The sequence below is a fragment of the Daucus carota genome, chromosome 6 (genome assembly GCF_001625215.2).
Source record: "Daucus carota subsp. sativus chromosome 6, DH1 v3.0, whole genome shotgun sequence".
Lineage (NCBI taxonomy): Eukaryota > Viridiplantae > Streptophyta > Magnoliopsida > Apiales > Apiaceae > Daucus > Daucus carota.
The window spans coordinates 28300589-28316702 of record NC_030386.2 but is presented as its reverse complement, the minus strand read 5'-3'; the positions used below and the strand labels follow the sequence as shown (position 1 = coordinate 28316702).

The window sequence follows — 16114 nt, the reverse complement described above, 5'->3', positions numbered from 1 at the left end:
GCCCCGTGGAAAAAAGATTTTAGAGGGAAATTTTCATATTTAAATAAAAGCAAATTGTATTACATATGTTTAACATTTTTCTTTGGGGATGTTTCACTAAATTTAAAATAAGTGTTTCTTGCTTAAAATAGATAAGCGAAATAGAAGTTAGAAGCAAAATAAAACTTATAAGTGATTAAAGTGTTTGGTAAAAAAGCAGAAGTCATGAAACAAAGGGGTCGTTTGGATTAACTTAAAAGAAGTGACTTCCTGCTTAAACTAAAGAAGTGGAGTAAAAATGAGAAGTAAATAAGTTAATAAAGTGTTTGAAAAAGAAGTAGAAGCTGTGAGAGAGAAGTTAGCATTCTCAGCTTCTTAAAAAATCTTCTACTTATTTAGACAAACGGGTCAAGAGAAGCAGAAGCCAGAAGCTTCTGTCAAACAAACAGCCACAAAAGCTAATATTATCAGTTTTTTATAAGTACTTCTTGACTTATTACACAAACAGACAGTACGAAATAAGTGCTTCTAACTTTGATAAAAAATAAGTTACCTTTTTATTAAAAAAATATATTTATTTAAGTAACCTTTTCAATATAAATAATTTTTTTCTAAGAAATAAGGCAAAGTCATACAGGGCAATATTCGAGTAAAACTTGACATAAAGTCCATATTTTGAACAACAATTTTGTGCGGAGCTTCTGACATTGTATTGTTAGTGTAACGAATATTTAAGTTAAACTTTTGATCTATAAAATGAAATCCGAGAAAAGTTACTTTCTATTGGCTTATTTTTAATTTATGAAATTTAACTTTTGAAAAATGTATATGATAAAAAATAAAAAAATGTATATGATGATTTTAAAAATTAATTGATAATATTCTATTATTTTTATAATATTGATTCATATCTTATAAGTTGTATATTATTAAGATATTCATCCAAACAGATTAAAATTTATTCTTCATATAAAAATTATAAGTAATTTAATCAACGGCGGCCCAAAAGAGAGAATCTGAACAATATCCAAGTCCATTATAGTGCATCTTTTCAACCCAGTTAAATTGCAAAGTGTGTATGTGATCCAGACGAGAAAAGTACTGACATGGGCTAGTAAAATAACAGTACTCATTAAAACAGCATCGCAATAAAACACAGTAGTATTTTAAATTCAAACATTAACTTTAGTTATTACGAACCAGAAAACAAAACATCACGCAACACAGACAAATTAAAAACACATAGTATTTGGAACTCTGGAGTATGTGAATATTCTGCATGATCAGAGACGCATATAAATCAATTACGCCGCCTGCAGTTTTTCCTAATCTCTCCATTCTTTCCCGTAAGAGGACTAATATTTCCCATCTTTATCATCGCTGCAGTGAAATCACTCAAGAAACCTGCATTGTTGGTGCTGTAACTGCGGACCTGAGAATCAGTAGATCCCCCGTTGAAAAGCTCCTGGTCTGAATGAAGAAGTCCGCGCTGATTCACAAGGTTCTGGTAGTAACTGTTTCCGAACTGAGTAGGGCTTTGTATGTCAAGAGGAGCCAAGTTTGTGTTACCACCGGAGGCTGGACAATTCGCGCGGCGAGTAGTCCTGAAAGCTGCGTTTATGTTGGTGTCATTGTAGATGTGGCCGCGGAAGTTGGTGCACTGAGCCTGGCCTATGGTGTGGCCACCGGAGAGCGCGGTCATGTCACGGGCGTTGAGGCCTTTGTTGGAGAACATGGAGAGGAGGGTGGAGAGACTTGAGGTTGGTGCGGGGATTTGGGAGTTGGCTGCACTCAGACTTGCTGTTCTTGCGTCTCTTCGCCCTAGCTGGACTGTCCATGATGGTCCTCCCAGCTGTCACAATAAATTGTCAAATAATATTAGTCGAACACACAAAGTAAACATTTCGGTTAAAACTTCTAAATCAAGATAATTATTGACATTTTGGAGATTTCGCATGTGACTATCTAGAAAAGTTGCAAGAGTCGTTGAGATAAGAGTAGTGCTAAGTGCACAAAATTGTGTACATAAAATTTGTACATAATGAGGTGGCAATTGATGTGGTGAGTTTTAATTGGAGTTGTTGATGAAAGTACAAAAGAACCATTCCAATTAAAATCCACCATAATGTACAAATTTTTGTATACAATTATATACACCTAGCATTTTTCTTGAGATAATCAACAAAAGATAGGCAATTCGGTATACGTTAAGCAGAAGCGAAGATGATCGACTTACCGCAACAACACTGTCTCGTGCTGCAAGAGCTAGAATATCAGCACATGAGACAGTGGCATTACAAGCAGATTCTACGCTCGTTTTGATGCTGTCAATCACTTCAAAACCTCTTGCTGAGTTTCTGTTTGCATTTGCTGTCTTTTCCCCGGTGAAACCCGATACGTCATCCAGCAGCACGGATCCGTCACAACCCTATATTTATCCCCACAAGAATTTTATCAACAAAATAAAATTCGCATTAGTTTAAGCTGTATATAAATTTCCGCGAATGCAACAAAAAAAATATGTATATACTAGTCGTATCGTAACATGATACTCACATTAACGAAGCAATCATGGAAGAACAGACGAAGAATAGAGGCGCCCTGACGTGGCTGATTTTTGACGGCTTGGTTAATACCGTTTCGGACAAGGGTTTGGACATTCGGGCAAGAACTCGAATAGAAGTTAGCAGACAGCTGCGCACTAGCAAGGCCAGAAATAAGAGAAACAATGAACACAAGTGTACATAAATAATTAGTACAATTAATTAGAGAAGCCATTTTGCAAATAAACTTGATTTTCCTTAATCACTAACAATATAGTAGTAATTAAGAAGGGATGAGTTAAGTTGCGAATGAAACGAGTATTTATAGGCAAATAAGATATATGCATGGTGAACGTAAATTTAATAATTAAGTTACGTATGTAAATTCCAAGATTTCTGCGCTTAACTGAGATAGTTTTGGTCATAGAGTTTACATTAGTGATTAGATGGGTGCATGCCATAGAAATAAAGCCCACGGTTGACTGGGTAGAGATATACAGTCTGAAATCGGAAAAATCAAAGCATATGAAAGATTAGTATTACCTATTATTATTAACTACATGCATGACTACATCAAATAGAGAAAAAGCACCGGCTGATTGGGACATTCGTAGAAGGATCAATCAGGTTCAATCATGCATGCATGGAGATGTTACTTAGTCTGTTACTTAGCCACGTCCTATGGTTTTAATTTTTATGCACAATTCCCACCGTATCTTCGTTTTTCTTTCCTGCCGAATTTCGCCAAATTAAGTAAGATTGTTGGAGGGTTGTTCAACAACAAGGCCCCTTTGGGTTGTTTTCCATTCCCCCGTTGTGAATTGAAGGCTTTACTAGAGCGTGGAATATTGGGTGTTCCCTGAACCCACACACTTTTCCAATTATTTACTAATTTACATAATTAATTAGCATTTTGCACTAATTATTAGTTTAAATTATTCTTTATAATTTAATTTTATGATTATGATTTGGCAAGACATCCCACAACTATAAGATTTTAAACATCTTATAACACTTCACGGACCCTTGTTGATATCATAAAATCAATACAAAATGATAAGGATAATTTCAGAAGAACAGATTTTAATGGCAATGATATACATTTCATGTGATTACTTTATGTGTATACATAAATCAAACACCCCCTTCTGATCTTGTGCATCTTCTTCCTAATTCCAATGCCATTTCACTCTCTTTGGTGCAATAGTTATGGCATTGAAGTGGCTCAGGCAGTGATGATGATGGAGACATACATGATTAGCAGAATAAGAACAAAACTGATGGAGGCATTCAAGTATTTTGTTGATAACAGAACTGAATAATAGTACATGAAAGTCTCATCTAACACATTATACCTGACTTGGTCACCGCTACTTTCAGCTTCAAAGCATTTGTATGTACGTGAATTAGCAGAATAAGCATGATTTAAATAATATATGCAAGAATTTGCACATTTTCCAGAACTTCCATATTGTTCTTGAAATTATTAATTTATTGTTGAATAGTATATATTGACAGTTGGCTTTACCAAACATACAATAGCTGGGTGCCCCTAGCTGAATCTTTTATTTTATGTCGAGTTTCTAAAAAAGTCATCACAAATTTAAAAGACATGAAGTTTGAATTATATAGTATTAATGCCGAGGTAGGAATATATACTAAAATAACGATTAATTGAAAATTAATTTAAAAAATATTTATCATATGAAAATAATAACATATTCTTTTTTTATCCGTCACCAATACCATACATCCTGTGACAGAATATTAAAATTAAAATTAAAATTAAAATTCCATTATTTAATATATTTATGCCAAAATATACATTTTCTGTCACAATGTAATGAACTGAATCATAGAAAACAAATTTTATGTTTTCTAGAGTTTCTATATGCTTTTTTATACAGCCAATCTGGAAAATAAAGACCCGGAAAAGTATTTCCTCCATTAGTTTGACTAACCATAGAACTTCTAGATCTAAATAGGCTTTTGACATTTTATACACCTGCCTTTTTCTTTGTTTGAAATTATCGGGCAACTACTCTTTTGGATTATAAATTAAATATATTCTAATTAAAAATTTAATAAATTTATATAACAAGAAAGTATACGTATTTTATCTTAAGATGTAATTGACCAACTCTTTCCCTCAAAACACTAACAAGTAAATTATGCAAGAGTAGTTATATTAATAAATTCTTTATAAAGACGAGCCCGATAAAGGTGCTAAAATTGGATGTAATATCCGTGCATGGTACTTAAGAGAAGAGAAGGTATATATACTCATGTGAAATGCTAAACTTGAATTCAAAATACTTAAAATTAAGCAAAAAGATTTGTATCGTGGAACATATGGATTAATTCTTATAATATTTTCATATAATAATTGAGTATTAGAATTTCTTAACACTAGTTAGTAAACTATAGTAGTAGAAGTTTGCCTTTGTCAAAAGAATATATACTCATTTGTCATTTGTCAACTAAATTGGCATATTTTTCTGTTAAAGTTTTCTGGCGAGGTGCAAGGAGAATTTATTAGAGTTGGTGAAAGTAAGTAGGTGTAATTATCAATGGACGGTCTCAAGTCCTCGATTTTGACTTTCTGCGTCATTTATACTTTACGGCTATCTTTATTTATGACTTACAATGATTCTTTCATGTTTGTACACGTATTTTCGAATATATTATATTATATAATATATAATATTTTTCATAATTTTTTATTTATATTTAAATAAAAAATTTAGTTGATATATGATGCATAAATATCTCAATCACACGCTTAAAAAATAATGAGGTCTAACAAATGAAACGTAAGAGTTGGTATGACAGATGATACACCTTTAATCACTTGGTTGTCGAATCATTTTCAAAATGAAGGTATCATATTAAATTTATTAAAAAGATGATATCCACGTTAATGATGTGTAATCTTTTTAATTTTTTCACATAAGCGGGATATTTACAATACGTAAAATGCAAAGGGATAATCCAATTTTATATGTTCATACACTACACCATATTTGGTCTATCCTAACATGACAAAATGATGTTGCCACTAAAAATGTTGCCTTAGATGCTTAAAATTTGATTGAAGTGGGTGTATACCAACATCATATATCGGTGTTGCCATTGATAAAAAAATCGTTGCCTAAGTCAAAAAAAAACTCAATGCCAACACCTTGCCAACACAAAAGATGTTACTTCAAATGTTGCAAAATTGTAAAAAAGATGTTGCCATATATTATATGGCAACACAAAAAAAGATGTTGCCATTATACAGAGATGTTGTCATATGATTTACAGCAACACACATCAGCCATGTTGCTAATGATAAAATAACGTTGGCATATGGTCTAAGGCAACATCAAAAACTGTGTTGTCAAAAAATGGAAAAAGTGTTGGCATAAACTCTATGGCCACATGGATTTTCCTAACACCTTCAAATTTGGACAAAATGTTGCCAAAAACCCAACGACAACATAAATTGCAGTTTTAGCAACTAATTTTGGATGTTAGGAACTTAGGATAGACCATATATGGTGTAGTGATACATTTTCGTGGTCAGAATTTTAAATTTAAAAAATAATGGTCAAACTTTATTTTTATGTATGAAAGAAATGACCAAGGGAGTAAGGGTTACTCATTTAAAAAAATGATCTATTTTTCTCAAAAAAGTATTACTTAGCCATCTTTTCTGAGAAAGATTAATATATTTTCTTTAAAAAGATGGTTCTTAGCCATCATTTTTGATGAACTAAAATAATATTACTAACATATACTTTATTCATATAGCGTGGAAGCGCCTAAAAGAACATGAATCTCAAATCTAAGAGTTAGTGTTGTAAAAAGCGAAAATCCGACTTAATCGGTGAAAATCACGGAATAATAATTAATCGGAGATTCATTTAAATTAGTCGGATTGATTGATGATTAATGGGATATTTAATCAATTCAACGATGAATTACGAACATGGATTAATCAAATCACTGATATTTTTAGAACAGAGGTTGCAACATATAAATCTTTGAAAGAAGAAAATGTATGCATTGATTTACTGTTCTCGCCGTCGAGACAACCCGAGGTGCTTCTTCTTTTTTTTTCCTTAATATATTTTTTTATGGAATGAATAAAGTAATTCACTTGGTATGAGTAATTTTATAAGGGTGTTAGTCTCGATTATCACTATATTCATCATTAATATCTTGAATATCATGATCCGTAATTTTAGTTACCAATATGCAAATATTTTGCTCAGTTATTCAATTAGTTAATTAGTAAAAATAAGCATATTGGTTTTTTGATATTATTGTATTATAAATTTTCTTTTAAAAGTAAAACTATTAAATTAGAATATACTCAATTCTATTTTTAACGAAGTATTATTGATTTTAATGAAAAAGCGTGTCATTGGTGCAAACTAAAGCGAATATAAAACCAGATTGCAAACTGCCGTATACTTTTTTTAACGTCAAAGTTAACGGAAATTTTAACCGCAGGGTGCAAACTGCTAACGGATTAGAAGTTTGGACCGCAAACTGATATGAAATTAAGCATGAGTAATTATGCGTTTTTTGCGAATAGAAATGGGTTACAAAGTGCAGTTCAGATGAAATAAAAGTTCGGGACAGTTTGCTCTGGTAACATTAGAGTGCTCGAGATGGGTATGGTCCTGGAATAACTAAAACAATCTCCGGATGGCTCCTTGAGATTCTCAGCACTCAAAAAATGGAGGCGATTTTCCCTGTTCGGAGGGGAATTTGTTTTTTCGCAATAACTTAGTTTGGGACAATAAAGTTGTTACGGCTATGGTGGCTGTCAAATGGAGTTCAAAGCTAACAGTCCAAACTGGCACCATTAGCGGGAAGGAAAAATGGCACCACCACAAATGTTGTACAAGGAAAAAATGGGAGCCTCCAGCGTGTGGGCCTCCGAGAATGAATGTGATGCTTCTGTATACAAAGATGAGGACTATTCTTTTTCTGTTGTGTTGGTCATCGATGACAATACAGGTGTCTTTATTCAAGGGGAGAAGAAGCTACAGGAGTTTTTGAAGCACTGTCCTGGATCTATTCACTCACTATAAGGGATGTTGAAATAGAAACAGACTCTTTCCTAATTGTCTCGGCAATTAAGAGTCATAAATCAATCGTCTGGAAGTAGGCAATATTATTTATCACTAGCAAACAAGTGTTACGAAGCAGAGGTGATCCCTCTCTCTTTCTCATGTTTCTACACCAGTTTATTTGTGGGAGACGCTGTTAATTGACTAATCTTATTGAATAAAGAACATCAGTTCTACGTTCAGGAACAAACCATAGCAAGTCTAGCAGAGGGCAGATGGTGTGGGAAAAAAGTTACTGGTTGTTGGTGGGACTTATTTGATATTTCGGGATAATCTCTACAAGTGCCGGATGGGGCTATATGCACAAGAACAATTCATGGTCTCTAGGCTCTACCCTTTAAAGCCGGTGGCTTATGGAGTTTATACTTGTCGAGCTGTTCATGTGCCTAGTTAAAAAAGAAAATATGACCAAAATTCCCCCTAATTGCCTCAATGCTTCCAACAAAAGAAAATAAAAAAAACGTAACAAGTAGAAACCTCAATTCTGATAGTTTTTTCCGGCTTAACTTCTAGCAAAGTTCATCTTGCTAAAAGTGAAGACCACCATTTGCCATAAGAGTCCCAATCAGAACCTTTGGGAAGATGATCAACTATTTAGGCAAAATAAACAAAATGAAAATATGATTGGTGACTTTGTTAACATCTATCAGTTGAATGCGCATCACAGGACTAAATGTCTTAGTGTCACCATACAGCTCCAGTGACAATCTCATACAACCAATTCAAAGGATGGATAACAAATCTATGATTTCCCCACTAACTACAACATGTAATTTATTAGTTACATCAAAGTTTGATGGGCACATAAGCCTCGACTAGTTCAGCACTTCAGCTGAGAGAGAGAGGGGAGAGAGTAAAGATAAATAAAAAAATCTCACCATATAGGTAACCTTTAATGGCTGTGGCCGCCTGCTATATTATTTTCTGTGGCTAAAATGTTTGCTACAAGAATCTATGTTGGTTTCGTGACCTCATGGATAGCATTGGCCAGGTATCCAACATTGCCTGTAGTAACACCTGCCATACTGTGTGGTGTATGGATATTAGTGAATGAATTACTTATTTGTGCACTGCCATTAATTATATAATGATTGAGATATTACCTTATACGACCATTACGGGTCATATATATATGGAAATCATTAGTCAGACGGTCAACTTGTTCAGGTGTCATCCCACTGTAGCAAAACATGCCAATCTTCAAGCAAAAAGTAACAAAATATTATGAGAACTTAGCACTTCAATAAAAGTAAAGACATGTATAAGAGGATTGCCAATTGCCAGACCTGGTTTGTTATGTGCTCCCATGACAATGGTGAGCCCAAATTTTCAAGATTTTCTCGCAGAGAAGTTCTCATTCCAATGATGCGGTCGGCCATGCCCTAGATATAAAAACGAATACCATCAGTAAAGTTTTTACCTGGCAACTGGCAAAATGAGATGTCTAATTGTCTATGGATGTCTGTTGCCAGCGTATATATTAGAGCTTACAAGTATATTTCTCCCCTATTGCTGTTTAGTACACTAATTAGATTAACCTTGTGATCAGGCCTGTTGCTATCATCAGATATGTTTTAATTATACTGTACCTACTCAAGTATTGTTATCTAATTATTATAGCACCATATATAAAATACCTTAACTTCCTTGAGCCACAATTCCTTCAAGTCTGGTTCGCCAAGAATAGTAGAAACAAGTAGTGCACCATGAACAGGAGGATTACTGTACATAGGCCTACCAATCTGTTGCAGCTGACTCTTCACAGCCACTGCTTGCTTTTCATCCTCGCACACCAAACTACAAATACACAAGATTAATTTGTAAAAAGATACGCACATGACAGTCATACACAATAATTTCTAACTGAAGACAATTAATTTGTGTTACTAGAAGCAGTAAAATATACCAGTATTAGATTTGTGGATTTTAAGTATCATTTTGTAGACTATACCCCAAAAGAAAATATGCAAAAGCCTCCATCTATCTATCGTGTATACCTAGGCGGGCAGTTCCACATATGTTTATCAGCATGCACAACCATAGTCCACACGTGACACCCGAAAAATTTGTCTTTTGAACTTCAACTTTATATACTCAGTTGCATATGGGTGTCAACATAAGGACTATGGGTGTTGAATGTGGACTTTATATGAAGGAAATCTTCCTTGCGTGACAACTTTATGTTGAAGTTCAACATAATAGACAAAGTAGAGGCATGCAATCAGTCCTAAGAAAACTCCTCTGAGGTAACTGAATAAAGTCATCTATATACAAGGCAGTTCTAGCCTCCGGACCTCCCATATGATGCACTGGATTATTTTTTTATTACTTGACAGCACAGAATTTGTATTTTGACAGAGATCATCTTAGGAAAGTCCCCAAGCCAATATCAGGAACATTATTCTCTTCTTTTAATTCGTGTAATCCATATATCAAATATTTTTTTTTGCACCCCCAATTTTATGATTATTGATACTTAAAAAAAATGAGGTTTAAGTTTTTCTAAACTGGATACGCGTTTAAATATAAACTGACTGCAATGATCTCTGGAATTTAGGTAAGGATGAAAGTTTTCAGTTGTTGCAGTTATAATTTAATATACCTTAAAAAGTATCTCTATCTATAAAGATTCCAAAAAATGGCTCTGTCCCTTGTTCTTGGTAGTCAAGGCAACTATCTGTTACCTCACAATAACAGAATTTCTTGAAGTCATTTCAGGAATGATGCTTTATACTTAGTATCATATGTGTAATAAAATTTCAACATAACCATGAAGATTGAATTCAAGGTGAAACAAAAGTATGCAGACATTTCAGAGGCAATCACCTGAGACAGCCAACTCTCTGACCATAAAGGCCCATATTTTTTGCATATGACTGGGAACATCCAATTAGATGGCCATCCTCGAGAAAAATTCGAATAGATTTTGCATCTTTCTCTGGGTCACCGCTAGCAAAACCTTGATATGCCATGTCGAAGAAAGCAAAATGTCCTTTGACCTAAAGTGCATTAAATAAACTTCAGACTGTGAATGACGATGAAAGGAAACAGAAACCTTTCAGGAGCCAACCTTGAACTGGTATGAGATCTCTTTCCATTGTTCCTCTGTAGGATCCACTCCAGTAGGATTATGTGCACAGGCATGAAGCAGAAAGAACGATCCACTGGGCGCATTCTGCACAAAATAACATATAACTAAAGGAAGAGAAAAGATGACTAAAAACAATAGCAAAAACAAAGTTGATATACGCAAAGAATGCTACTTTCTAAGAGGATGATCTAATACAAGGGATGAAGTATGATCTATTCACCTTTACATCATCCATCAGGGAAGCAAAATCCAGCCCTTTGGTTTCTGGATGATAATAATGGAAAGTCCTTTGTGGGACATGTGCATCTCTCCAAATGTTGTGATGACTGGTACAAATTAAAGTTACAATCAAACTTACTCGCTAATTAATATGTGTGAAGGAAATTAATTAATTAGGAAGACATTAAAGTATGACAACCCTTATAAAATTTAAAAGATATACTAACTTGGACCATGTAGGGACTGGAATGTAGATTTGGGAATCAGGAGAAAACCGTTTCTGGAACTCTGCAAAAACACGGCATGCACCAGTTCCGGAAAGCGCTTGAACTGCTGCAATCCTTTTACCTTTAATCAAGTCAGAATTCTCCCCATAGGCAAGCTTCAGTGTTTTATCAATCATATCCACACTTCCCCCCATTGGAAGATACTCCCTAAAGAATGGAAAATTGATTATAGCTTTTTGTACTTGATTGTAGAGAAAAAGGATACCATTTTGCACAAATTAGCGTCATAGTAATCGAACAAAATACTGTGAACAGAATGCTGACTATTTTAAGCATGCACGACATAAGCATCAGAACCTCGGACAAGCTGTTTATTTTTTTTTTCTTTTCATATTATGAAAATTTTATATCAGATCCTAATCAATTTAACAGGAAAAGAGAGTGTTTATAATAGAAAAGTATAAATCACACCATCAAGAGCTTAGTTGTAACATCTGTTAGTAGTTATTATCATGCTCTTAACTGGATTGAGAACCAGATGATAATGTTCATTTGCAAATTTCAGTACTCCTCTTGGTTACTTTGAGTGACTTTATTCTAAAATCATTCTTCGAATGTATAATATGCAGCTTCATCAATCACACTTAAATAGAACAAGGTATATCTAGTCAGTAAGGAACACAAGAAAAGATGCCACTAGAAACTCTAGAATCAATAGACAATTTTAGTCCTCTAACACAAATATTATCAGTAATTGCTTTTATGATATAAAACACTTCATATAACTATTTGCCTAAACAGAATGTATCTCAATGGGTTCAAGCTGACTGTTTGGATATTGGAACCAAATATGCAAGTGAAAACAATACTCCTATTAAAATCACCATATTTCTGTTTTGCCGATTGTGCCGAATTTTACAACGTCAAAGTTTAACTTGAATTGGACAATAATCGACAACAGTTTCTTATGTTTCTCATCTAAAAAGTTATTATATTCTTTTATATGGATCCGATCCTTCTGTTTACTTTTAAATACTCCAACAGAATTACACAAAACTTAGGTGACTTAATTTGGACATCTCCACAGCCATGACCATAGTTTATTATCAAGTATAATCTTAGAAAAGAAAATGAAATGTGAATCTTCATGATATCTTACTAATCAATCATCACTGATATAACAACAAACCTTACTATCTATTCGAAGTACTTAAGCTTAAGTTAAATAAAATAAAAAAAACTACAAAATTCTTTAAGAATCTATATATTCTCATCTTACACGCCAAATCTTGAATGGAAATAACAGTAATGCTCACAACCACAATTCCTAAGAATAAAGATAAATAGGAGAATCGAAAGAGGCAAGTGGAGGACAGAAAGATATGGAATGCATAATTTTAACCACTATAACATATCAAAAGCTGACTGCTGCCTGCAAAAATGCCTAGTTGTCCATTATGCTAAAAATTGCATACAAAGTATTGCCACTTGCCACCAAATTGTGGAGATCCTCTAAAGCTTACGCTGTGGTCCTCAAGCATATTAACATTAAAATATATTACATGTTTGGTCTAACACATGTAACAATATATTATATGGATATAAAATGTTTAAGAAGGGGGGGGGGGGGGGGGGGGGGGGATTATATCACACAATTGTTTTTGTCAGGGCTACTAAGCGTAATTAGACACACTTCCTTTTTCTTCCCCTTCTACTGATATTGACTAAGCTCTGTTCTATGCAGAAGTTGTTAATTTGAAGAAATTTGCAAAAAAAAACCTTTGATGGAGGGAACAAGACATGTTATAGGAGTATTATTCAGGGGAGGACTTTTTATTATATTTTCTCCCCTTTTTTTTGACAATTTACGCTTATATGCCTTACAAATAACGGGGGTGTATTCGATTGGGATTTTAATGCATTGTTTTTAGTCTATGGATTTTAATGGATTGTATGGGATTTTGATTTTGTGCGGATTCTTGATGAAATGTCGCAGAGTTGATAGGATTTAGGTACAATGCTTCAAAATCCCATTGAATTTGGTGGGATTTCAAAAAACTTAAAATACACTGAAGAATGCCACAAAATCCATCAGCATTTGAATATCATCAGATTTTAATGGATTCTAAACAATCCCAATTGAATACCATCAGATTTTAAAGCATAATTTAAAATCTCAATTGAATACCACCAGATTTTGTAGCATAATTTAAAATCCCAATTGAATACCTCAAGATTTTAATTGATTTCAAACAATCCCAATCGAATACCCTCGGATTTGATGAATGCAAAAAAATGCTTTAAAATCCCAATCCAATACACCCCTCTAAGTATATGTTCTAATACTTCTCGGATGAGCCAGAGTCGAACCCGAGTATCCTGGGACAACTGAGAATAAACCCACCACTGGGCTATCTAATCTTGCTCTTTTCTCTCCTATTTACTATGACGAAGAATCTGTTGCGCATAAAGGGTAAATATTTATTGAGCACCCATATATTAATATTCCTTATTTCCTTTTATAACTCTAAGATATATATTCCCTTTTTTGAATACTCCTATAGTCCTAAGATTTATTATATTTTCTTCACTGATATAATAAAAGGAAAGGAAAAGAAGAATACAAGCTTGGTGTCACTCAATCTAGCAAGTACAGACTATCTAATAAAAAATCTAACAGGTACAAGTGACTCGTCGAACAATAAAATAACCCCGGATAATTATGCCAACAACAATAATAAAGTCCATGTTAAGCTAAAGTAAAGTCTTCTTTTATCTTAATTATTCCTTTACTATCAAAATCACGTCAAATGTGGAGATCGATCAGGTGCACTTTCCCTTCGTTACGATTTCAATTAAATAATTAACTGCAATTTAATATATGACCGAGACTCGAAAACTCAAGTTGTTGCCGATGATATTTACCGGTACCTATTTTATTAGAGAAATCGAAAAAGAAAAAAATGTAAACAAGAGACTGACATGTTGAGATTGCCAGCAATTCTACGTTCAGCTTCCCTAACACACTCCAGAACTACCGGCTTTCCGTTATCGTCACGGTAAGCTCCCTGTTCACATTGATCAAATCAAATTAACAAGACATGATCAAGAGAGAGAGATATGGGAGAGAAATGGAGAGAGAGATATGGGGAGGGAGGGAGGGAGAGGGAGAGGGGGAGAGAGAGAGAGAGAGAGAGAGAGAGAGAGGACATACAACTCCAACATTGACTTTATCAGGACTAGGATCTGCCAAAAATGCTTCAGTGACGCCGAGTATTGGATCTTTGGGAGCCGGCTCAACGTTTCGCCACCACGTCGACACCGATCGCGTCCCGCACCAACTCATCTTCGTCAACCGCCGGGAAATTACACTCCGTAACGCCATCACCGTAAGTCCGTAATTGAATTTTCTGGAAAACAAAGTATGTTGTTGGATGCACACAAAAAAAATGGGGGCCGAATGGTTTATATAGTAAAGCTAGTCGGTGTCAAGACACGAATTGTGTTCTGTTACATTGAAATGCGTGGAAATCCAGTAAATCATTAAAAATTACTGCAAACTCGAGACAAGCTGACGCTCTACGTTTCAAACCTTTTTCTTGTGGGACCGTTTTATTTCTTTATCTTCTTCTCTTGTACTCCCTCCGTCCCAGTCAATAGTATACATTGGGGGACGGGGGCGCGGCACGGACTTTAATGCTTCAATATAGTATAGTTCTGTAAATTATTTTTAAGATTTTCTTTTTTTGTATAAAAGTATAACATTTATATTTTTATACAAAAAAAGAAAATATTAAAAATAAGTTGTGGAACTATGTTTTATAAGAGCCTTAAAAAGTGTGTCGAGCAGTGAAAAAGAAACGTATACAATTGACTGGGACAGAGGGAGTATGGTTTTTCATTTTCTTAGGATCTGCATTTAATTTAGGGTGCTGGGCCTAATTTTTAAACGGTTTTTCTAGTGTGTGCCCATGGGCACACACTAAGCACCAAATTTTATAAATTTGGTGAATTTTGATTGGCTCATGCTTCTTTATAATGGTGGGCCCCTGCAAATTCATCAACCACACCAATCAAAATCCACCAAAATTATAGATTTTGGTGCTTAGTGTGTGCCCATGGGCACACAGTAGACAAACCCATTTTTAAAATAGATGTCCACTTTTAAAAAATCACACAGTTTAAGAAGAGTGGTTGTTTACAAATTAATTGGAATGAGATTGATCTGAGAAATATAAATAAGACACATATGGAGTAGAATTGACTTTAAAAATATGATTTTGCATTGAAAGTTGAAGTGGACAAGTAATTTAAAACATATTTTTTTTCCAAAGTGGACATGTAAATTGAAACGGAGAGAGTATCATTTTAAATACTTTCTATTTCTCATTTAATAATTTTAATTGTTAAATAAAATATATTATAATATCTGTCCTTTTATTTATTTAATGTTATACAATATTCAATATTCATTATTATTAGAAAAATTATGTGAAGTAATAGAGATTATGTGAACTAATATAATGGATATTAAATAGATAAAAGGGCATATATTATCTGAACTACTCCCTCCGTTTCAAATTAGATGTCCACTTTAAAAAAATCACACAGTTTAAGAATAGTGGATGTACACAAATTAATTGCATTAAATGATCAAAATATGTGGAGTGAGATTGATCTAGGAAATATAAATAAGAGATATGTGCTGTAAAATTGATTTTGGAAATATGATTTTGCATTGAAAGTTGAAGTGGACAAGTAATTTGAAACAAAAAAAAATTTTAAAAGTGGACATGTAAATTGAAACGGAGGGATTAATAATAATGGATATCGAGTATTGTATGATCCATTATTATGGGTCTTTATTTAAAATAAATAATATTGAAGGCCCATAGAGCTTTGGAGAAGTTGATTTTGGGATTATCCATT

General features: G+C 33.8%; 2 protein-coding genes across 2 annotated transcripts; both read right to left on the bottom strand.

The window, feature by feature from the left end:
• Positions 1-1136: 1136 nt before the first annotated feature.
• LOC108225244 (peroxidase P7) lies at positions 1137-2831 on the bottom strand. Its single transcript, XM_017400072.2, has 3 exons — positions 2536-2831; positions 2216-2407; positions 1137-1831 (listed from the first exon to the last, which is right to left on the bottom strand). The coding sequence occupies exons 1-3, from the start codon at positions 2755-2757 to the stop codon at positions 1280-1282; spliced, it is 966 nt and encodes a 321-aa protein (XP_017255561.1). The 5' UTR covers positions 2758-2831; the 3' UTR covers positions 1137-1279.
• Positions 2832-8252: 5421 nt separating this feature from the next.
• Positions 8253-14702, bottom strand: LOC108225092 (aspartate aminotransferase, mitochondrial). Its single transcript, XM_017399908.2, has 10 exons — positions 14400-14702; positions 14168-14253; positions 11186-11392; positions 10960-11065; positions 10719-10823; positions 10475-10647; positions 9286-9445; positions 8935-9030; positions 8752-8846; positions 8253-8673 (listed from the first exon to the last, which is right to left on the bottom strand). Exons 1-10 carry the CDS (start codon positions 14568-14570, stop codon positions 8601-8603), a joined length of 1272 nt encoding a protein of 423 aa, XP_017255397.1. The 5' UTR covers positions 14571-14702; the 3' UTR covers positions 8253-8600.
• Positions 14703-16114: the final 1412 nt, after the last annotated feature.